Here is a 25,442-nt window from a genome sequence, read left to right as displayed (position 1 = left end):
TGCCTCCACTACCCTCTCAGGCAATGCATTCCAGATCCTAACCTCTCGCTGCTTAAAAAAAAATTCTCATGTTGCCTTTGGTTCTTTTGTCAATCGCCTTAAACCGGTGTCGTCTGACTCTCCACTCCTCTGCCAGTGGGATCAGTTTCTCTCTATCGACTCAGTCCAGATCCCTCATGGTTTTGAACACATAATCACATCTCTTCTCAACCTTCTGCTCTCTAAGGAGAGCAACCCCAGCATCTCCAATCTATCATTGTAACTGAAGCCCCTCATCCCTGGAACCATTCTCATGAATCCTTTCTGCACTCTCTCTAATGCCTTTCCATTCTTCCTAAAGTGCAGTACCCAGAATTGGACACAATACTCCAGTTGTGGCCGAACTATAAAGGTTCATCATGATCTCCCTGTTTTTGTACTCTGTGCCTCTATTTATAAAGCCCAGGATTCCATGTGCCTTTCTAACCACTATCTCAGTCGGCCACCTTCAATGATTTGTACACATATATCCCTAGGTCACTATGCTCTTTAGCCCATCCCCGTTTAGAATTATACCCTTTAGTTTATATTGCCTCTCCCTTCTTACCAAAATATATCCCTTCACTTCTCTGCATTATCATTTCTCTGCTTTAAATTTCACTTGCCAACGCCTTCGCCCATTCCACTAGCCTGTCGATGTCCTCTTGAAGTCTATTATTATCCTCCTCACAGTTCACAATGGGCAGGATTTTCAGGTTGGCGGGCAGCTGGGGAACAGACCGCCGCCCACGATCGGCTCCTGACCGCAGTTTCACACTGGCTGGCCAATTAACAGCCAGCCAGCGCGAAAGGCTCACTGCTGTCGGGATGGGGGGTGCGGGAGGAGGGAGAGTGCTGAAGCCAGCGGGGGTGCCGGGGGGAGCATGGAATGAAAGCTCCCTGAAGGCAGAGAGCTGCCTCAGGGAGCCAATTAATTTAAATTCAATAAAAACAGATGTTAACATCTGAAAAAAAAGGCCCACACATCAGAATGAGTCACCTAAACATGTGGATGCTGAAATTTATGTCCAAACATTTTTATCTTTTTTAAAATTAATCTCGGAAACCTCATCCCGTCCTTGGAAGAGGTTTCCTGACAAATGCAAAGGCCGCCTGGCCGATTTGTCTGCCCGCCGACCGTAATGTTGGACGGGCAGCGAAAAATCCCAGTTAATTGCGCCGTTAATGGGCTTAATAGGCCTCTTAATTGTCAGCGGGCGTGCTACTGACTCTTGCACAAATACCGGGCGAGTGCGCAATGACATCGGGATGCTCACCTGACATCATCACGCGCTGTTTGACGCTCGAGCATGTGGGGGCGCACGCCCACACATCGAGCGAAAAATTCTGGCCAATGCCTCCGGGTTTTGTCATCTGCAAATTTTGAAATTGTGCTCTGTACGCTCAAGTCTAAGTCATCATTAATATATATTAAGAAAGGCTGTGGTCCTTGTATCAATCCCGGGGAAAACCACCAGTCTGAAAAACAGATATTTTCTACTTCTCAATGTTTCCTGTCCCTCAGCCAATTTCGTATCCATGATGCCACTATCCCCTTTATTCCATGGACCTCAACTTTATCGGCACTTTATCAATTGCCTTTTGGAAGTCCACGTACACCATATCAGCTGCATTGCCCTCATCAAACCCTCTCTACTATGTTATAAAAAACTCAAACAAATTTAGTTAAACACGATTTGCCTTTAACAAATCCTTTAAGCTATCCTCAATTCATCCCCATTTTTCCAAGTGACTGCTAATTTGTTACATCTACTTAAAGCGATTGCCAAATCAGCAGTGAAATATTTTAACATCTAAACTGAAAACCTGCATGACTTTTATACATGTCATGATGCATTTTATAAAGGTAAATTTTATCAAATGGAGATCTCTTCAGCAATTTCCCTCTAAGGTAAAACCTTAACGAATTTAACCTTCCTGGTGATGAGTTCAGTGATGACAGTGAGAGACTATCAAATCGGTACAGACTCGATGGGCCGAGGGGCCTCTTCTGCACTGTGATTCTGATGTGATCCAGAGAAACTGGTCCTAGAGGGACAGAAATGGAACATTAGTCTTAAAGAAAAGATTCTGGTTTTCTTTTTTGTTTGCTATATTGGGCCATTTTTTTCTGCTTTCATGCGTATAGTACCATTATTTAACCAGACTAATCTATTTGTCTCAACTTTTCCGGACTCTCTTTCCCCATTTCCTTGGCTCTTGAGGTTCCCACTGCTCTGTTTACGTTTAGCTGTGAACTCTGAGATTTTCTTATTTGAAACGTGTCGCATATGTAAAACAGTCTTTGGAATATCAATGTAATTGACTCGGTGCCCGAAAACATTATTGAGTGCACCAAGGATCAGATTGCAGTTGCTCAGATCTCAGCTGCATCAAGCCAGCGAATGACTGGGATAACATTTTGTTGAGGATTTTTTTGAGTGATCCATAGCAGACTATAGACGTCTGAGATGATTCAGCTTCCTGCAGCCCAGATCCTACTACACTATCCCAAGTGGAGACTTGGCATTTCTGGATTCCGCATACTCTTCCTCTCAACTATTATCTACATTGGAAATAGCAGGAGCCTCTTCTTGTTATCCAGTGATGATCTAGCTGAGTTATAAGCTGTTGTGTGAGATGAATGGAAGACTGGAAATGACAACCTCGGAGGATTAGATCATTACTTGATTTTGGTAATTTTTAATAGAGGACAAATTGTCAAAGATAAATGAACACTTTTGCTGTGCGCAGATTAAAATTCCATGGCAACTTTCCTGTGTTCCACCCAACAGCTGTTAACTAGATGATGTCAACACCTGGTGACAAAAGACTGCCAGAAATGCCTCTGAAAGAAATAATAGTCACATTTACCGTAAAATTCAGTGCATAGCGCACAAAAGCTTTGGTCACCTGCTGAATTAAGGCCTGTGACTCTAGAACCAGAAGACATTTACAGCACAGGAGGAGGCCATTCAACCCATTTTGCCTGTGCCAGGTCTTTGCCAAAGCAATCCAAGGCTTACACAGCAGTACCAATAAGTTTGTTTGTGTAGAAGTTATATTCTGAGTCTTGCACCTATTTGACATGTACATTGGATTCACAAGGAATTGCAAAGATCTCCTCCTAACTTTCACAATTGAATTGCAATGTCAAAATAGTAATTAATGCTAAGAAACAGAGGTTAGTGAAGAGCCTTGGCCCAGTACGCCCTGGAGAACAGAACCTTCCTTTAAAAGCAGGGCAAACTTTGCAGACAGCACTAGATAGTGGGAATTTTCCACGTGCCAATGATAAGACGGGGGCAATACCACATTAGTAGGAGGCAGTAAATTCCCTTCACCAGGAGAGTGCAGACAAAAGGCAGAATCACAAGTGATGGCAAAATGAAGTAGAGACCTGGGAGCACTCTGCCTCACGCAGAAACGTTAACCTGACTTTCTTTGTCGTATTCTGACCTGCTGTGTAATGCCAGCATTTCTTACTTTAATTACAGTGAAAGGTATTGTTTGGGAAACAATCATTCTTTCCTTCCCAGTGTAAAACACATGAAAGACAGGAGAAGTGATGCAATTTAGTTCATATAACTAGTTGTGTACACAGTCCACTCCTGTCAATTCAAAGACACTTAATTTCAATTATTGGACGAATCTTTTTTTGAGTGAAAAGTGACTTTGGCTGTGCACTAATGAAGCCCTGGGGAGTATTTTTTTGTTTGTGGGGGAGGTAAAGTTTAAGCAATATTTTCAAAATTGGGTAATTGCTCTCATCCTCCACCACCAACCACCCCGTGAAATATTTTGTTAATGCCAGACAGAAGACGAGGAGCAAATAATGCACAGTACCTGTACAATATTCCATTCAGCCCTGCGACCAGTGAATAAGGCCAACAACCTCCAGCTGAAGGTACTAATTTGGGAAGTTGCTCAGCATGGCTACTTAAGCCCCAATCAGCAAAATTAATTAGTTCATTTATGCAGAATTAAGATGGTAGTTGAGGATAAAGGTGTCATTTAATTGAGATTAGGACTTTGTTTTGCTTTTCAAGCCTAGTTAAAAGAGCGTAATAATGGGTTGACTTTACAAGAGGGTTGGGTAGCAATATTTTTTCCTGGGTTAGATCTTCGGTTCCAGTACTGCGTTGATTGAAACCCACTAAGTTGCAGCTTTTCAACATTTGCTAAATTAAGCTGGTGTCTGAAGTTTATTTTAATGTTCAATTTGTATACAGAAGTCCCAAGTTATTTCATAAATTTAAAACAACACTAAACCACCCTCCAGACAAATAACAGTTTGTGTAATCCTTAGTGCTAATGTTTCCTTAAATTGGAGACATTTGCTTCAAGCGGAATATCCTGGTATGCAAGTAAGACCTCACTGCATTTTGCAGTACAATCCTGAAAAGCAATTACATCTAATTATTTTATCCACTGTTTTTAAAATTGCTACAATAGCACCAATTGTTTACTCATCACACAATAGTTCAGTTGATACTTGAACTCCAAGTTAAATTACGAGGAAATGTTACGCAAGCTAGCACAACAAAAACTCAAAGCACTGGAAATACTCAGCAGGTTTGGCAGCTTTTGTGGAGAGAGAAACAGAGTTAACACTTTAGGGCGTTGACCTTTCATCAGAACTGAAGGTGCTGCGCTGATGAATGGTCACCAATCTGAAATGTTGGGCAGAAATTTTCCTGCGGCTGACGGGCTCGGTTGGAGTGGGTGGGAGCGGCCACAGAGCCCACCGCCGGCTCCACTCCAATTAAGGCCTGCCCAGCATAATATGTGAGCGGTAGCACTATATGTGCGGGCGTGGTGGGGGGGCAGGAGGGAGAGTCGGGCCCAACGCTGTTTTGTGCATGCGTACGAAAGAGCGCTTCAATCTCCCTGAGGCACGGAGCTGTCTTGGGGAGATTGAAGCGATTTGTTAAAAAAAATCAATAAACACAATGAGAATTTAATGAAACATGCCCCCTTGTGTGACTATGTCACATGAGATGGGACATGTTTTTATTTTTCATAGAAACTCTTTAAGTCGTAAAAGCTTTAGGAAACCTCATCCCGCTTGTGGATGAGGTTTCCTAAAAAAACATAAAGGCCGCTTATCCTTTTTGCCTGCTCGCCAACCGTATGGTTGGACGGGCAGCGTAAAGTTCAACTTATTTACTTTGCTAATGGCTTTAATAGGCCTTTTAAATATCGGCCGGCACGCCTGCCAAATGAAACATCGCGAGACAGCGCGGTGACGTCAGGACGCATGCCCGACATCATCGCGCGTCATTTTACGTTCTGGCGTGATTGGCCGGGCCCCGCACGCCAGTTGAAAAATCCTGGCTGTTAACTCTGTTTCTGTCTCCATGGATGCTGTTCGACCTGCAGCGTGTTTCCAGCAATTTATTTTGCTGTTTTATTTCAGATTCCTAGCATCTGAGGTGTTTTACAGCTAGGGTTGTATTCCCTGGAATTTTGAAGGTTAAGAGGTGATTTGATTGAAGTTTTCAAGGTGTGATGGGGAACAGATAGATTAGACTGGGAGAATCTGTTACCGCTGGTTGGAAAGTCTAGGACAAGAAGGCGCATCTAAAAATTAGAGCCAGACCTTCAGCCACTGTGGCAATTGACTTCAGCCAATGTGGTACCGTTATTCAAGAAGGGAGGAAGGGATAAACCGAGGAACTACAGGCCAGTCAGTCTAACCTCAGTGGTGGGAAAACTATTGGAAGCAATTCTGAGGGACAGAATTAATCTACACTTGGAGAGGCAGGGATTATTCAAGGACAGTCAGCATGGTTTTATTAAGGGGAGGTCATGTCTGACCAAATTGATTGAATTTTTCGAAGAGATGACCAGGTGTGTAGATGAGGGCAATGCAGTTGATGTAATCTATTTGGACTTCAACAAGGTTTTTGATAAGGTCCCACATAGGAAACTGATAATGAAGGTAAGAGCCCATGGGATCCAAGGCAATTTGGCAAATTGGATCCAGAATTGGCTGAGTGGCAGGAAGCAGAGGGTGATGGTCAAGGGGTGTTTTTGTGACTGGATGCCTGTGTCCATTGGCGTTCCACAGGGATCGGTGTTGGGTCCCTTGCTGTTTGTGGTCTATATAAACGATTTAAACTTGAATGCAGGAGGGTTGATCAGTAAGTTCGTGGATGACACGAAAATTGGTGGGGTGGTAAATAATGAGGAGGATAGCATTAGATTACAGGAGGATATAGACGGGCTGGTCAGATGAGCTGATCAGTGGCAAATGGGATTTAATCCGGATAAGTGTGAGGTGATGCACTTGGGCAGGACAAACAAGGCATGGGGATACATGATGACTGGTGGGACCCTGGGAAGTACCGAGGATCAGAGGAACCTTGGTGTGCATATCCACCGGTCCCTTAAGGTAGCGGGACAAGTAGATAAGGTGGTTAAGAAGGCATATGGGATACTTGCCTTTATTAGCTGAGGCATAGAATATAAGAGCAGGGAGATTATGCTGGAACTGTATAAAACGCTCGTTTGGCCACAGCTAGAGTATTGCGTGCAGTTCTGGAATCTGCATTATAGGATGTGATTGCACTAGAGAGAACACAGAGGAGATTTACCAGGGTGTTGCCTGGGCTGGAGAGTTTTAGTTATGAGGAGAGATTGGATAGACGAGTTATTTTCGCTGAAGCAGAGGAGATTGAAGGGGGACATGATTGAGGTGTATAAAATTATGAGGGGCATAGATAGGGTAGACAGGAAGGAACTTTTCCCCTTGGTGGAGGGATCAGTAACCAGGGGGCATAGGTTTAAAGTAAGGGGCAGGAGGTTTAGAGGGGATGTGAGGAAGAACTTTTTCACCCAGAGGGTGGTGGGAATCTGGAACTCACTGCCAGTAAGGGTGGTAGAGGCAGAAACCCTCATAACATTTAAGAAGTATTTGGATGTGCACTTGCGCTGCCATGGCATACAAGGCTATGGGCCTAGTGCTGGAAAATGGGATTAGAACAGTTAGGTACTTGTTTGGCCGGTGCAGACTCGATGGGCCAAAGGGCCTTTTTCTGTGCTGTAGACCTCTATGACTCTATGACCATTCAAGAGTGAAGTTAGGAAACTCTTCTACACACAAAATGTGGCAGAAATTTGGAATGCTCTTCCGTAAACGGCAGTCAACGCTAAATCAATTGTTAATTTTAAATCTGAGGCTGATAGATTTTTTTTTGTTCGTCAAAGGTATTATGGGATATGGGACAAATACATGTCAGAGATCAGCCCTGATTTCGCTGGATGACAGAACAAACCTGAGGTGCTAACTGGCCTCCTACTGTTCCTACCTTCCTATTTTTTCCTCAATATTCTCCACGCTTCCCAGTAGTTTTGTAGTATGATTGCCGTGGATACTCAAAGTATCTTGCCCAACCAGCAGCATATGTGGACGCAGTCAGTGAGGGTGACTGATAGCAGGATAAGATATGTCACAGTTAAGAACACAAGAAATAGGAGCAGGAGTAGACCATCTGGCCTGTTCCGCCATTCAATACCATCATGGCTGATCTTCAGCTTCACTTTCCCGTGCACTCCACGTGTCCTTCGACTCCCTGAGAGACCAAAAATCCGTCTCTCTCAACCCTACATTTACTCAACAATGGAGCATCCACAACCCACTGGGGTAGAGAATTCCAAAGATTCCCAACCTTTTCAGTGAAGAAATTACTCCTCATCTTAGCCCCTTATCCTGAGACAATGCCCCCAGGCTCTGGATTCCTCAGCAGGGGAAACAACATCTCAAGCGTCTATCCTGTCAACCCAATTTAGCCAGGGACCAATCTAGTGAATCTTTGCTGTACTGCCTCCAATGCAAGTATATCCTTCCTTAAATATGGAGATCAAAACTGCGCACAGGATTCCATGTGTGGCCTCACCAAAACCCTGCACAAGTGTAGCGAGACTTCTTTATTCTTGTACTCCAACCCCCTTGCAGTAAAGGCCAACATATCATTTGCTTTCCTAATTGCTTGCTCTAATTAGGCCTGTTGTACCTACACAAATGCTCCTTTCAGCAACAGTGCTGTATAGCAGTTGGGAGCCAGATCCTTGGCTGATCTTACTCTCCCTGCCCTTTGTTCAGAGGCACTGAGGCCAATTGCAGTACTCCTACTGTCATCACAGGCAAGATCAGCACAGTCCAGAGATCAGACTTCCTCAGTGATTACTTTGAATAGTTAATAATGTACAATCGTGTTTCCTCTTGACTCTCCCTCAAGGTAAAGAGTGCTTCAGAAAAATTAGCTCTCATTATAGCTTAAAAGACATTCTTGCCAGTGTGATGGTCTGCTGATATTTGCTAAATTAATCCGCACTCGAATGAAGGAAGATTGCATCAACAGACCATAATGAATGTGCAAGATTACTAATTTTGTTGGAATTTATTGTGTAACTGCTGTTCTATTTTTATAAGTTGAAACATATAAATAGCCTCATATGGGAGCTGGTTTGAACTTATAGTGGCTGTCCAATAAAATGACTTTTGGAGTTTAGCGTTTATTATTTTCTTCCTGTTTCTAGGTGTCCCCAGACCATATTGCCAAGTCTAGCCTGAGAAAGCATACAGAGAGCCAAATTCCAGACCTCTTGTATTACTGGCAGTTTTTAGCTGATTGCCTGTAGGTTGCCAAGAGGCGCTTCTCCCCCTGATTCTTCCTCCTTGTGGAAAAATATTCAGGCTGTCCTCACTGCCTCCCTTCTAAGGGCTGAGGCAGGAGAGCACGTGCTGTACCAAATAGCAGGACTCATGTGGGCTGCTGCCCGGGTACAGCAGGAAAATGACTAAATCAAAATAAATAATGCTGTTCTCTTTGGAATTAATGTTATTTTGTGTGCTGCCATCCAACGTTCTATTCCGTGCCCATCTAATGTTCCCTTCTGTGCCCATCCAGTGTTATTTGCAGCGTCCACCCAGTGTTATTTCCAGTGCAGTTCAGTTTTATTTAGTGTCCATCAAATGTTATTTACAGTGTCCGTCCAGCGTTATTTACAGTGTCCGTCCAGCGTTATTTACAGTGTCCGTCCAGCGTTATTTACAGTGTCCATCCAGCATTATTTAGTGTCCGTCCAGCGTTATTTACAGTGTCCGTCCAGCGTTATTTACAGTGTCCGTCCAGCATTATTTACAGTGTCCGTCCAGCGTTATTTACAGTGTCTGTCCAGCGTTATTTACAGTGTCCGTCCAGTGTTATTTACAGTGTCCGTCCAGCATTATTTAGTGTCCATCCAGCATTATTTAGTGTCCATCCAGCATTATTTAGTGTCCGTCCAGCATTATTTACAGTGTCCGTCCAGCGTTATTTACAGTGTCCGTCCAGCATTATTTACAGTGTCCATCCAGCGTTATTTACAGTGTCCATCCAGCATTATTTACAGTGTCCATCCAGCATTATTTAGTGTCCGTCCAGCATTATTTACAGTGTCCGTCCAGCATTATTTACAGTGTCCGTCCAGCATTATTTACAGTGTCCATCCAGCATTATTTAGTGTCCGCCCAGTGTTATTTAGTGTCTGTCCAGTGTTATTTGCAGTGCCCACCCAGTGTTATTTGCAGTGCCCACCCAATGTTATTTGCAGCGCCCACCCAGTGTTATTTGCAGCGCCCACCCAGTGTTATTTCCAGTGCAGTTCAGTTTTATTTAGTGTCCACTGAGTGCTATTTACAGTGTCCGTTCTGCGTAATTTACAGTGTCCGTCCAGTGTTATTTAGTGTCCGTCCAGTGTTATTTGCAGCGCCCACCCAGTGTTATTTCCAGTGCAGTTCAGTTTTATTTAGTGTCCATCGAGTGTTATTTACAGTGTCCGTCCAGCGTTATTTGCAGCACCCACCCAGTGTTATTTGCAGCGCCCATCCAGTGTTATTTGCAGCCCCCATCCAGTGTTATTTGCAGCCCCCACCCATTGTTCTTTGCAGTGCCCACCCAGTGTTCTTTGCAGCGCCCACCCAGTGTTCTTTGCAGCGCCCACCCAGTGTTCTTTGCAGCGCCCACCCAGTGTTATTTGCAGCGCCCACCCAGTGTTCTTTGCAGCCCCCACCCAGTGTTATTTGCAGCGCCCACCCAGTGTTCTTTGCAGCGCCCACCCAGTGTTCTTTGCAGCGCCCACCCAGTGTTATTTGCAGCGCCCACCCAGTGTTCTTTGCAGCGCCCACCCGGTGTTCTTTGCAACGCCCACCCGGTGTTATTTGCAGCGCCCACCAGGTGTTATTTGCAGCCCCCGATCCAGTGTTATTTGCAGTGCCCACCCTGTGTTATTTTGGTTTTGTTGTGATATCAGAGCTCAGATTGGACTGCAAAGGGACAGAATGCTCTCATATTAAAATGTTAAAGCATTGAGCTTGTGGCTACAGAGTGGAATCTAGTATTGGGGAGCAAAGCTTTGTTGCAATTTTATGTTTGCAAGTTACTTCTGATTACCTGATTAAATATTTGTGGTATTCGTGAAGATGCGATTGTCAAATTATTTTTCCCCTGTTTGGAAAGTGAAAAGGATCAGAATAGCCTTGAGCCATTTTTGTCCCAATGAAGTTTGTCACATATGAAGTTGCATGTAAGATTGCAAATGGGAAAAAAAAACTCACCAAACAGTTGTTCAAGAGGATGGTGCTCTTTGAAGATCTCTACAGTATCAAGCCACAACAACCTGGAAAGTTTTTGTGGAGCAGCTGGGGAAGCATTTCTCCTCTTCCCGGCCTTACAGAAACAAATTAAACCTTACCAGCTGGGCTTCTTTTCAGCTAGACTGCCAGTTGTAACTGTGCAGAGTGTACACTGTTCACCACCACCTTCTCAAGGGCAACTAGGGATGGGCAATAAATGCTGGCCCAGCCAGCGAAGCCCACATCCCCTGAATGAATTAAAAAAACACAGCACGCGCTCTGCTTAGTAGTGTCCTAAAATGGCCAATTGGGACCCCAATTCACATATTAAATACGACCTACTGGCTGGCTTAGATGGCCGTCCGGGAAGCCTGGGGACAATGTGGATACCCACAACGCTGACAGGAACAGAGCACCAAGTGATTTCCCAGGTCCTCAATTGTTTCTCATAAGACACTCGGGTTTCCTTCAGGGCTAGAATGGTGAGCGGCCTCTTTGATACAGCTATGTTCTTTAGGGTAAAAGCACAAAGAAAATGCTGGAAATACTCAGCAGGTCAGACAGTGTCTGTGGAGAGAGCAGCTGGGTTAATGGCCTGAATTTTCCAGATGGCGGAATTTTCCTTCCCGCCATCTGAAGGGTTGGCAGGGAACACGTCCCCACCGACTCCAAGTGCCCCGCAGCCATTTCATGCTCAAATGAACATTAAGTGGCTGCAGACGGGACTTCTGCCCCTCCCTCGAGAGGAAGTCCCGCCTTAGAGAGCCCTCCAGCCCCTGCAGCGACAGCGCCGCGGTGGACAGAAGAAGAAACGCAGGAGGACGTCGGAGCCCAAGTCCAGGCACCGGAGGCCGAGGTAAGTTCAAGGGGTCGTAGGGAGAGTAAGGGAAGGCCTAGGGTGGGCCGAAGGGGTGATTGGGGTTTCGATGGAGAGGCCGGGTTGGGTGGGGTTGGGGAGGGAGGTCCAGAGGTCACTGGACCTTACGGCAGAGGGGGCACCTGACTTCAGAGGAGGCTTCTGATGGAGGCGCCCCGCCCCCCACCTTCCCGCCTGTGATGTAACTTCTTTTTTGGCCTTCCCCCACCGAAGTTCAATTCTCCCGCCAGCCCCTGGGTGGGAAACGGGCCCTTAGTGACCAATAATTGGCCACTTAAGGGCCTCAATTGAGGCAAGGGTGGGCTTCCCATCCGAGGCCTTGCCCAGCCCAGGGTAAAATTGCCGTATGGTTGGGGTGGGTGGGAACCTGGAGGGAAACCTGTCCCTTCAATTTCACACTGTCTTCCCCACCCCCACCCGCCTAAAACCCTGCCAGTGGGGGAGCATAAAATTCTGGCACATGTTTCAGGTCAATGGTCTTTCATCAGAACCGGAGGATGGTCGTGATTTAACAGTTGATATCAAGAACAGATACAGGGAAAGGGGGTGGCAGTGGTGGGGATGTTGGGAGCGGGTGGCAGTAGCAGTAAGGAAAGAACAGAAGAGGAGGTTTGTGATAGGGTGGAGGGAAGCAAAGGGGATGATGGTGTAAGGCAACATGGGTGTTAATGAGTCAAGTAAAGAAACAACAGGTGGATCTTGAGGAGGTGTAGATGGTAACACCAGAACTATTACCAGCACCCTCTGACCTATTCATTGAACTTCCATTGCATTTCATTGGGAAGACCATTTCATCTGAGATTTAACGAATCCCCATAGTTGATTATTTGATTCAGTATTTTCAAAGGATTTAACTTGCTGTAGGGCATACTGTACGTTCAAATAAATGCTAACAAAATAGGTGTGTTTTTGCAATTAACGGGTCTTGGTCAGATGAATTTGGGTCTGTGCAGTTTTGAACTTTGCAAAAGATGTAATTCCAGTTGTCAACTAGTGAACAAGGGACAGAGAGTAGCAGAGTGAACTGTTCATTGAATGCTGTCAGCTGCAGAATTGTTCAATTATAGCATTCTCAATTCCGGCATATGAATCTATTGTGAAAAGAGAAAAGACTTAATTTATATAGCATCTTTCACAACCTTAGGAGATCGCAAACACTTCACAGCCAATTAAGTGCTTTTGAAATGCAGCCACTGTTGTGATGTGGGAAACTGCATTGTAAACTTTCACGCATAGATGATTTCTTAGAAAACTCTAATTGCTTCAAAATAATTCATTCTTCCCTCTTAAAGAAAAAGTTTAATAAGTTCATTTTCAGCGTAGAGATCAATTGTTACGGTCCAAAACTGTCACCCAATGATAGAAAAGCTTAACACTGGACAATAACAAAAGAAACCAGTTTCCAGCGTGAGGTTTAAAATTGCATCGGTTCAAGCATGTGAGTTTACCAGTAAAATAGGACTGCTACTGATATAGGAAGCCTTCAATCTATTTTCCAAAAACAGCTTATGTAAATATGTAGGACTAAATCTATCTATTTCCCATAACTTTTATTTCAACAACTTACTGGCAGAAGACTGACCTGATCTGAGAAAAAGAGAAACAGAGAAACATTCCTTCATAATTTCAGCCATTGCTGCATTTAAGACAAGTCACTTACAGAGGAAGGGTAATAAAACAGCATTATTTTTTTTGTTGCTTTGGCTTAAACTCCAGCCTCCTGTCAGCTGCCAATGGCTTTCAGTCCTGCAGTCTGTTACCCACATGTGCTGAGCTACAAGCCAAACATTCCTAGCTCATCGACTGTAATTGCCATCATCAAGAGCTAGTTGTTTTTTTTTTAAACTGCTTGGATGAGAAGAATTCACTTCGAAAAGATCTCACAGAGTGATTGAGCTTTATGAGCCCTGCAGAAGTCATAAAGTGTTTTTCTCTCTTCTGTCTCTCTCTCGCTCTTGAACTCGCTCTTCCCTCGGTCTACAAAATGCTTTGTTCGCTGTTTTTGAAAAGAGTATTTTCGGACCACTGATTGGCCTTAATTTGTACACCATAAAATTGACAGGACATATGTAAGCTGTTCATTCCTATAATGAAGGTGCTTAAAAGCCTGTAAAGTTCTGGGAGCAGTGTAGCCATAACATGTTAGCAGATGTTGTCACGGGGTACAAGATGAAAGGTCAGGAGGAAGACTGCTTGGACTTGAATCAAGGCAAGATAACACTTCCTGTTCAGGGATTGAAATTAAGTGTGTGAATCAGAAAGCACCACTGGAAAGTAATAAAGTCTTACATTTAAACAGCACCTTACACGCGCTCTGGCGCTTTACAGCCAATTAAATACTTCTGAAGTGTACTCACTGTTGTAATCTAGAAAACGCAACAGCAGATTTGCACACAGCAAGGTCCAACAAACCATACTAATGACCAGATAATCTTTTATAGTGATGTTGGATGAGGGATAAATATTGACCGGGGCACCAGGGATAAGTCAACAGATAAAAGCAAAATACTGCAGATGCTGGAAATCTGACATGAAAATAGAAAAAGCTGGAAAAACTCAGCAGGTCTGACAGCGTCTGTGGGGAGAGAAACGGGGTTAACATTTAGAGTCTTCAGAGCTGGGGTAAATCTCCTTGAAAGAGAATCCTTTGCAGCCACCTGGGAGAGCAGACAGGGCCTCGCTTTGATCTGTCATCTAAAAGCACGTTCAACACTTTATCACTCCCTCAGTATTGTACTGTAGAGTCAATGCAGATTTATATGCTCAAATTTCTGGAAATTTGGGACTTAAACCTGTAACTTTCTGGCTCAGACGCAAGTGTGGGGGACCAGCTGAGCTACAGCAAAGTCTCTGATATGAGTCTGGTGATTTAAAAGATGCTCAAATATAAGTGGTTGCCTTTTGTCTTTCAAAGACCAACATAAAAGTGAGCCTACAGGTAAATTGAGTATTTATTAATCTCGTGCCTAGTTGAAAATATCCAAAAGATGAATTTGTGTACTTTAGTCCTCCAAGTTGTATCTCGAAATCCATTTCAAGGGATGCTTACATATGGTATTTTCCCAACATGTCTGTTAGTATATTGATTCCTTCAGCCTTAACTGTGAAATCCTGTTGTGTTAAAAGCCTCCTGTGACTCCAGCAATAGTGAGCTGTTCATGTCAGTGGCACTTACCATGTTCACAACACTATTGGATTGACTGATCCCGCACAGAGTACGCATGATCAGTGAACTGACAGCAAAGCAAAGTATGGGACGAGAAAAGGATATTTGGGCTGATGGATGAATGTACAATTTGTTCTCTCACGGACACTAACCAACTCATTTAATCACCTAACAAAAAATATGCTCCATTCAAGCATAACCCCCAAATTACCTATCAAATCTTACTGTAACCTAATACCTTCTGTGCCATGGCATTTCTATGACCCCATCTCTTCCAAGGCCATCATGTTCCACGCAGCATTCAATTGTTTCTGCCTGTACTTATTACTTATTCTTGTATCTCATTTCTGATTAGATTTCTAAATCTTTTTCCACAGTGCTGATTGATATTGCATTAACTTTCTTTGCTGGGAATATATCTACGTTTCTGGTACTTTGTATGATAGCTTGCTTGAAGCTTCTAAGTTTTAGACCTGTGCCCTCTAACTTTTGTACTCACAGCCCTTGTCAAAGAACCTGCTTCCGTCTATCAACAATGCCTCTCAGCACTTTAAAGACATGGGATACAATTTTACTCATTGATTTGCAGGCAGGGGTGGGGAAAAGGCCATAAAATTCTACAGGTGTCATTCCTCCTGCCTGCCCTGACCTGGCAGCAATTTTAAGGGGGTGGGGGTGTGCTGGTGAGGCATAGGGCAGCCCATGCACCTTTTCCCCAATTGACACCCTTAAGTAGCAGCAATTTTAAGGCTCCCGGGAGTAGGTCAGAGATGGCTGAGGGTTGGGGGAGTGGGGGGGCGGGGGTTGGTGGTGGAAGCCCAGCAGGATAGCCTCCTCGGGTGCAAAGTGGGGGAAGGGGGTGCGCCTTGTTCAGGGGCCTCTTTTCCGATCACCCCAAGCCTGCCTTCCCCCCCACTCCATCCCTCCCCCGCTCCAAGGTTTTCCTCCTCCGGTTGCCCTCACCCCGCCTGGCCTCTGCAACCCCATTGGAACTCCACGAATCTTCAGCCCTAAGCCAGAGATTTGCCACTTGTCGCTCTCTGTTGCTAAGTGAGTTTTTAATCTGTGAAGTTCACTTACCATAAATTCCATTTAATCTTCATCGTAGGCTTCACAAATGGAACGTTAGCAACAATGTTCTGAAAATCCAAGTAACTATCAACTGGACTAGACTTGATTCGCTAGACCAATTACCTCCACAAGGAATTCCAGCAGATTAGTGAAGCATGACATAATCATCAATGGACTGAAAATTGAATTGGACAAGTGCTGTAAAGGTTCCACCTAGGGACTATCCAGGTGGCGAGGTCCAAAATAGACCTGATTGCTTCAGAATCCACGATAATTACAACCTTTATAGTTCCTGTACCCTTCATATGCACTTCATGTGAATAGTATCCTGCATCAAGCGCTTGCTCCCCTGGAGTGACTGTAACCACCATATTCAAGCTTCAGCCCATTTTAAAATGGTGAAATGAGAGGATAACATATCCTCCCCTGACTGGCATTCCCTCTTTCACTCTTCATAAATTGAGTTCATCCAAAACTTTGCTGTCCGTATCCTATGGTACCAAGTCCCATTCATCCATTACCCCTGTGCTCACTAACCTACATTGACTCAGGTCTGACAGTCCCTGAATTTTGAAATTCTCATCTTTTTTCAAATCCCTTAATGCCACACACCTCCCTATCTCTGTAACCTGCTCCACCCCTACAACCCTTTGAGATTTCTGCGCTACTCCAATTCAGGCCTTTGGCACCTCTCCAATTTTGATCACTCCACCACTGGCTGCCTAGACCCTACGCTCTGGATTTTCCCATTCACCTATCACTCCTGTGCTCACTGACCTACATTGACTCCCGGTCCCAGTGCCTTGATTTTAAAGTTCTTATCCTTATTTTCAATTCCCTCCATGGTCTTGCCCCTCCCTATCTCTGTAATTTTCTCCTCCAGCCCTACACCATCTGACATCCCTGCATTTCTCCAATTGTGTTCAGCTCCCGATTTTAATCACTCCATTATTAGTGGTCGAGCCTTCAGTTGCCTAGACTTTAAATTCTAGAATTCCTTCTCTTAGTCTTTCTACCTCTCTTTACTATTTACTTCTTAAAACCTACTTCTTTGGCCAAGCTTTTGTTCATCTGTCCTAATATCTCCTTTCGTGGCTCAGTGTCAGATATTGTTTGGCGACATGTTTTACGATGTTAAAGATGAAATATAAATCCAAGTTATTTTTGTTATTGCTAAGCTTCTGACCTGTGGTCAATGTGACTGAATTTAAGGAGCTTCCGATCTCAAACACACAATCCTGCCACAGTGGTACAGGTGATTAGTGCTCCAAAAAAACTGTACCATCAAATGCCACATAAAATAACTTTGTTTTGAGTCAATGGATTGGATTTCACACACTCCTTTTATACAGTTTTCTTTTGTACGAACACTTACTGAACAATCCTGAGTGTGTTAATAGCTACACTAACAACCAGTTTAAGATAATCAGTTGAGCTCATAATGTGTTTCATTTATACTTGCTAGAGGTGACATACACTCATATGCAGGGACCCATTCTCTGCAAACAAAAGGAACATGATTAAGCCTTACACCTTTTTTGAATTACCTGGGAACTTAGGAAGCCATAGTTCCCTGTTGCTTTCTTCATGCCCAGTCAAGGTCGACTTGCTAATCAATCAATACACTTTTCTCCTGTAGTATAAATTGTCGTGATCATTTGAAATTTGGCAATCTTGTGTTTGTCCTGGTGAGTGCAAGGTGGAAAGTTTGGCAACATGTCTCCCTTTTCAGCAATATTCAAGTTCTAGCAAGCAACAAACTATTTGTACTGACTCAATAGCTGTTTTATGAATTCTTCATTTCTTTTACATGAGATTAAGAATTCAGTGTGGGGAAATAAAACCAATTCAGCGTTAATACTATGAAGGATAGTTTCTGCGTGGAAATTCTCATGGATTTACAGCTTTCATCAGAGGCAATGGCCCTGGTATCTGAAGCACTAGCCTCCAATTCTGGATGAATGTTTTCTGAACAAGCTTTGTTGCGGTAATGGAGGGTCTCTCCTTAATTGCCTGGCATAGCTCAGAACACCACACATGCTAGAATGAGAAACAATTGCACTGCCTCTCTTTCTCTCTGCTATCATGGAGATGCACAAGTAGAGAAAATTGACTGAATTGCGGCGATAACTATAAAGCTGTGAGAAAAACCTCGGGAATTCTACTTCAAAATGAATAAACATTGAGTAATAAAGGGAGTGAAGTGGATGTATTTTTACCCATAAGAATACAACAAACTTGAGGCAAAACAGGGCCTCAGGCTGTTTCTTGATGTAGAACTCTCAGTTATGAACCTCTCTCTCCACTCTCTCACCTACAACAGGTCTGTTACCTACTCTTTCCAACTTCCATGTGACTCAAATGGATCTATAAATCTCTCTATAACCCTCAGTTCTTGTCCCCAACAGCTTTCGGTTCAAGTTGCTTTTCAAAGGAATCAACTGACCAAGAATGAGACACCCTTTCTGAAAGGCTGTTTCACATTGATCTGCTGGGGCAAACCAAAATTCTTCTCATCTCTAATCTTGCTCCAGGCTTGTGAATTTTGTGTCTTTGCCCAGAAGGGTGATAGACTCGTGGAGTAAACTGTCAGGAAAGGAAGTCGGAATTGATGGTTAAAAACGAGTTCAAAAGGCGATTCAATATATTCTAAAGAGCCAAGGGTAGTGGTGAGAAATCAGATAAATGTGATCGATATATGAAAAATGGGAAGGGCTGCTGAGCGAAGTAACTGTGATTTTTTTTCCTAAAGCTTTTTATGTTCTAATGACTCTGGGAAATTGTACCAAACTTTACCACACAGAAGCCAGCCATTCAGCCCAACAAATCTGTGCTGGCGTTAATACAGCACACGAGCCTCCTCCCACCTTACTTCAGTTCACCCTGTCACCATATTCTTCTATTCCTTTCCCCCTCATGTGCTTATCCAGCTTCCCCTTAAATGAATCTATGCGATTCACCTCAACCATTCCAGGAGGAAGCAAATTTCACATTCTCACACTCTCTGAAGAAAAGAGATTTCCTGAAACCCTCGCTGGATTTCTAGATGCCCATTTATATTTATCTGGCGCTGTTTATTCTCATTACAGAAACCATACGTTTGTAAAATCCCTGGTTGTACCAAGAGGTATACAGACCCAAGCTCCCTTAGGAAACACGTGAAGACTGTGCATGGGCCAGATGCCCACGTGACGAAAAAGCAACGCAACGACACCCACCCCAGGCCTCCACCCCCCAAGGAGCCCGGTGATCATGAAGTGGCCATCGGGCCTGGTAACAGAGTGGCTGAGGAAAAGGCCGAGGCAAACAGCACCAGTGGGGGCCTAGATGACTGCCTGCAAGTGAAAACCATCAAAACTGAAAATTCCATGGTAAGTCCAAGAGCTGTTGGTAAGAGTAGTAAGACACTAGCTAGCAACAGATAGCAGCAGTATCACAACGATTAACTGCAAAATCCCAATGTAATTAGGTTTACCAAAGCCAATATAATAGAGCCATACAGTACAGAAGGAGACCATTCAGCCTGTCATGCCTGTGCATGCTAATTAACATTAACCCAAAAAGAAAATGTGACCATTAAAAATATTTGTTTCTAGTAACAGATATCTGAAAAAAGCCAATCATTTTCCATTAACAAAATTTGTATTCATGTGAATTATTGTCAATATACAACCACTAATTGATGCATTGATACTTCCAACCTTGGCTCTTTTACCCTCTAACTTCTACACTGCATGAAATGTCAGATAGGGTTACAAAAAATTTTGAGTTATAAAACTATTTAAGTATTTAACCTAATTTATGTAATGGGCTGGGGGATTAAAACTCCTTAGATGTACTGTAGATTGCAGCATATAACGACCACCTTTTTTGGCACTAAAAATGCACATGTAGGCCTCTACTCAGTGTATAAGTCAACCCCCTGCATTTTTCAGCTATTAATTGCTCATTTAGGGCTATACTCGCATTCGGAGTTGGCCTCAATTTTTCAGTTCAGAGATACATGTTTAGAGTTATACCCACCTTAAAATTTGGCACATGAGATCAAGCAGGTGATATGGGCCCTGTTGCTAAGAGGATGTGCAGGAGTTTAAGATGTACCCACACAGAGCGGACTGTGCATGGTGACCGATGAACAGAAATCAGTCCTTCTGCACCAACATGGGCAGGTCATATTTTTTACTTGGCTTATAAGCCAAACCCCATTTTTGGAAGGATTTTTGAAGCTTCAAAGGTTGAGTTATATGCTGTGATCTACTGTAAATTGGCTTGGATATACAGGTTCATGTCATTTACATGGCAAGTTGCTCCTCCGATAATAAGCTCATGTCCAACAGCGCTGAGAAGTTGAGTGAGGCGAAGGAATTGTCAGGATCTTTCCTGTGTGATATCCAAACACAGGAGCCAGGAAAACTCTAGCACCAATTCCTGACCCTGTGCTCCTGTGAAAAAAGAAGTCTTTGGATCCAGGGCAGTTGCTGTATGTCCTTTGCCAATCCTTTTGTTGGAAATCAGCCAGATGTTGGGCTCAAGGCTGTCGAATTCTGGACATGCCTCAAAATGGATGCCCCACGCCTGGATGAAAGGCAAAATGAAGTGAGAGGGGAACCAGAACCTTCGCCCACCATGTCAATCACTACCCTTAACCTGTAACTGTTACAGGCACAGGCATTCTGCCCCTTCCCCAGGCCCCATAAATACCAGGGCCTTGTAAGGGACTAGAGACCTGGGTAATGGGTCACCCCCCCCCCCTTCTTTTAAGGAGGACAATTTGGCTATTTAAATGCTTCAAAGAAGAAAGACAAGCGTTTGTCAAATGTGACTACAATACTTTAGCTGGGAACTGTGTTAAAGATATTGCAGTTTTGGTTTGGGGCTTATCATGCTCTTCATTTCTCTTACGAAAGCACGTATGTCAAACTAACCTACCATGACTCTTTACTAACCTACTAACAGTGTCTCCTCCTTTTCTTCTACCGCTGACTCCCGGGTCTCTTGCTATGTTTGCTGCCTCAATGTTCTTTCCTTCCTGACTGTACCTTCCTAAGGACAGTCGGTACTAAGGTGAGCAAAGTAAAGGCTACTTAAGCTGTAATGTGTCCTACTTTATGACTGTATTAAGCATGTTCCATTATAATAGACAACACTGTGCTGTAAATACCTGTGCATCAATGGCGCTGGAGCAGGATGAGTAGACTTTCAGTAGGGGTTTGAAAAAAAAAGCGAGATTTTAGAAAATGTTTTTCATTCGCGTCTGCGATCTGTGACAGCTGAAGGGTATTAGTTAAAGAAAAAAGATTTAAAATGGGTTTAAATATTTCTATGAAATGGAGCACTTAGATTTGTCTGAAAAAACATAAGCAGTAAGCATAATTTGTTACAGTGCTTTGGGGAGAAATGAGATGTGGAACAGTTGGAATTAAAGTGTAAATATGGGACATATTATCTAAACAATTTATAGGAACACCGTTTGGAAGCATGAAGCTGTGTTTCCTCCATATCAATCCAAGCCAAATATAGAACCCATCCCAATTTTTGGAGCTCATTATTACAAATGCCCTTGGTATAAGATTGTGCAGTGTTCCTTTATAAATTGTTAACCTGTGCTTAAAAGACCTAACCACAGCCATCAGATAAAGGTGTGCACACCACGTTTGATACATTTGTAATTTCTCACATTCAGATACAGTACAAAAGTATACTATTTACACAAGACTGCTTTAAATCATTATCAACAAAAATCTATTTATAATAAGGGTAAAATGCATGGAACAGTACAGCATAGAAAGAGGCTATTCGGTCTGTCATACCTGTGCTAGCTCTTTGAGAGAGTGCAATTATTAAGAGAAATGTCATTACCCAGGAAGTAGCTAAAAATGTGGAGTAGTTGAGGTGGATGACATGGACGCATTTCAGAGGAAACTAGATAAGCAAATGAGGGAGAAAGGGCGAGATTAGATTGCAATTTACTTCCATTTTATAAACTTTCCGTCCACTTTTCATTCGTCGCACACATTGGATGAATATTGAAGCAGGGATGCTGGAAGGTGGGATTAGAATGGGCAGCTAGCTTTTTATTTTTTTTATTTTTCAGCTGGCGCAGGCACGATGGGCTGAATGGCCTCTTCCTGTGCCATAACTTTTCTATGGTTCTACACTATTTGGTCAATTGACCTACTCCTGCTTGTCTGCTAATGCTACTCCTGACCTTGCTGTCAGTCGGTACACAAACTAACCTGAGGTAGTTCAGATTCCAGTGTTAAACTACACCCCCCCCCCAGCCATTGCCCCAGTCCCCAGTAGTTATGCATCAGGCATCTACTTGGCCCACTCCCCACGATGGATTACCTGCGATTAAGAGCCTGATTTTTCACTTCCAGCGGGTAGTTCAAGTTGGGAAATTTCCCAGCTCGGCGCCCCCGCCTAAGGGGGAAAAGCGCCCGAATGTGTCCCAAGTGCCCCAATTTTAACTCCAAAGATGCAGGTGCGGGATGGGAGTCGGGCTCACCACCCCCGGATGCAGATCAGAGGCAGCCATAGGGGCTGCTGTTTATAATCAGCTCGGCCCGGTTCCCTGGCACTCAGTCCCAGCTGTTTTCTTAAATATTAGGCCTTCTATCCCTCATCCCTCACACCCCACCCACTCCCCATGCCCCAATTCATGCCATCCCATGGCCCCCACCCATCCCCAATGGCCCCATGCCATCTCATGACACGCACTCATCCCCATGGCTCCTTACAACTCCCATGGCCCCTTATAGCCTATATGCCAATTTAGTGCCAACTCCTGCCTACCTATGCCACCCCACCCACCACTCTTTGTCCTTAGACCCTCCATGCCAAATCATCTAGCATCAACAATGGACAGACCTTGGGTCACGCTGAGATGAAATAAAGTTCTAAATATCAATTATGGAGTTCACTATATAAAAAAGATCCATTCATGAAACCCCATTCAATGCATTTAAATCCCCTCAAGCACTAAGTTCCTTATAAAAAAATTGTGTTCATAACCTCACGTCAAAGACAACTGATCCTTTAATAACCTCTTTGAGCTGTCAATCAAACTGTACTTACAGCTCCCCACCGCCCCCACACTGTGCTAATGATAGGTTGTAGTAAGCAGTCAAACAGTGATAATGCTATAATGATAGCACTTAGGGTTATGTCAACAAACAGCTATTAAAACTGCTCGAACTTTATTTTACTCTCACAGACACAGGCAGGCAGTTTTATTTCAATTTTAAACGGCAGGAGATTTAAATAACTTGAAGGGCAGATAAGGTATGTAGAACTATCAAATTGTTAAGAGCATTTACGCCTCCACCATAAAGTCATTGAACACACACTACAGGTTGAGGCCATTCCTAGAGCAAAAATTGGGCCTACATTAGAAAGGGTCACCACATATAATAGTCAAAATGCTGCGCAGTTTAAAATAAATCATGCTTTCTTTCTGAAAATCATAATACAAAAAAATTTGATAGCTGAGGATTGGGAAGGAGTTAAGAGAAAGGGAGTAGTTTGAATGTGGAACTCACTATCACCTGGAATAGCTGAGGTGAATAGCATAGATGCATTCAAGGTAGAAAGGAACAGAAGGGTATGTTAATGGGGTTAGATGAAGAGGGCTGGGAGGAGGCTCCTATGGATCATAAACACTGACACAGAACTGCTGGTCTGAATGGCCTCTTCTGTGCTGTAAATATTTTGTAAGAGAAATGTCTTTTTCCTCACAAAAGGGCCTTACATATTTTTCATTCAATAGTCGTTGCTGAAATGCAATCATTTGTTCGATGTAAATTCCATCATTTCATCTAAGTGCTCACTGAATATAACACAAGGTCTGGTAAACACTGTAAGACTGTGACCCCTTTAAACCTTCCTCCTTTAGACACCAATTTATGCATATACTTAAGTTATCACAGCAGAGGCCAATTTCAGGAATCCTCAACTCACTGACCTCTCTCCCACCCTTTTTTCCACAAGTTGCTGAGATGGAACCTGGAGGTCAAACAGCCCTGGGTCCAACTATAGCAAAATACACAAACCTCACATTCTAAAGGTTGACCTCCACTGTGAAAACTTCAATCCGTTGACACGCCAGTGACAATGTTTATGAATGGCACAGGCATTCCCTAAAATAGTGTTCCTAAGAAAAATCCATGTTCCTGTCCCAAAAGCTTACCTTTTGCCCAGCACTTGATAATCACATTTCTACTGAAGTTCAAGATGTGTGACCATGTCATTTCAATCTATTTGAAACTATCACTGGCATTGAGAACTGAGAGAGTATTTTCCTTCCCCTGCAATTCAATACACTGCCATTGTGTTTGCACTGGGATAGACTAACGCAGTTTTGGGGGCAGAGGCTGCCCAGTGGCTTCCCTGTATCTTTAAAACATGTCTTCCACTTAATGGCTAGATCATAAATTGCCCATCCGTGTAATTTTCTTGATGATCTAGTGTGTAACAAAAGCCAGCATTCATATAGCGCCTGTAAGAGAATAAAACATCCCAGGGCACTTAAGGTGTAAAGGCCCCACCATACAAAAGAGAAAGTCTCGCGTCTATGCTGAGTTCATTAATCTGAGCTAGTGAGCTGAAAATGGCCTGAGTATCGCTGTTTTAGTTTTATTTATCATCGTTGGCTCTAAAGAGCTTTGGGATGTCACGAGGTTGTGAAAGGCATTATATAAATGAAATTCTTGCTTTCTGTAACTTTCACTCTGTTTTCATTTCGGGCCTCTTGCATCCACCTGGGTCTTTTTTTTCCTCTTTCTCGAATTTCTTGTTCTTGCCTTTTTTTTCTTGTGTGTGCCTGTCCCTATAGCCCAGAGCTTTCCAAAACTCTTGGCTACTTTCAGCTTCTTCTGTTGATTTAACGTCTTTCAATTGCCCCATTAGCTACCCTCTAATAGTTTTCTCTTAAAAGCATGTCACTTCTGGAGGATGCTCAGCCCATTGTCGTCCTCTCTCTGATTGAATTACCAATTGTTTCTACCCCCACTTCCCTTCATTTCCTAACGCTACAAAGAACTTCCTTATCTCACAGTTCTTTACAGATACAGATTGTCCTACCGTGTGTTCCAGCATTTCCCCTTATGCTGCAAAGTTATTTGACAACTTTAAAAAAAAACAAATTTAACTATTTTGTAACTATATATTTTTAGCAACATTCAAGCTATTGAGATAAACTAATGCTACTGGCAATTGACCTTTAGAATCTGAGTGGGTTAGGGTACGGGTTGATGCCACAAAGCCTCCTCTGTCAATCATGGCTGGGTCTCTCTGTAAAATGACCTTCAGCTGTCACGGTCCCGTTCCTGTTCAGCATAGGAATTAATTGTCGCTCAGAGTCCCGAGGACAGCAGAAGAAACTTATCCTAGTCCAGCAGCGTTCTGTTCTAATTTTGTAGTTGTGTCTCATTGTTGGGTGGAGTAGAGGGTGTTTGGATCCTGCTGTGATCTTATTGTCGATTCCTCTTTTCCTCATTTCCCTACCCAGCGTCCCTGTGACTTTTCACTGCCAGCTATCGCCATTGACATCATTCCCACTAGGTTGGGTGAAAGCCAATGTCAGGGCATGAAACTGGCACCTGGGACTTCCCACTACGATTCCCACACCGAGTTAAAGTTGATGCTTCAGCGTCTAAAATGGAAAACTGTCCCATTCCTCTACACTGATA

The 25,442-nt window shown here is 43.5% G+C and overlaps 1 protein-coding gene across 4 annotated transcripts in view; it reads left to right on the top strand.

Moving 5' to 3' along the window:
* Nucleotides 1-25,442, top strand: part of gli2a (GLI family zinc finger 2a) — a 354,425-nt gene that overhangs the window by 323,994 nt on the left and 4,989 nt on the right. For all 4 annotated transcript variants that reach the window (XM_078552577.1, XM_078552579.1, XM_078552578.1 and 1 more), the window contains one exon: nucleotides 18,843-19,124. In XM_078552577.1, coding sequence (XP_078408703.1) covers nucleotides 18,843-19,124 — 282 coding nt within the window. The remainder of the gene's footprint in view (nucleotides 1-18,842; nucleotides 19,125-25,442) is intronic.

Source organism: Cetorhinus maximus, chromosome 11, assembly GCF_964194155.1.
Source record: "Cetorhinus maximus chromosome 11, sCetMax3.hap1.1, whole genome shotgun sequence".
Classification (NCBI taxonomy): Eukaryota; Metazoa; Chordata; class Chondrichthyes; order Lamniformes; family Cetorhinidae; genus Cetorhinus; species Cetorhinus maximus.
Note: the sequence above shows the minus strand (reverse complement) of the source record. Positions and strands in the feature narration are given on the sequence as shown.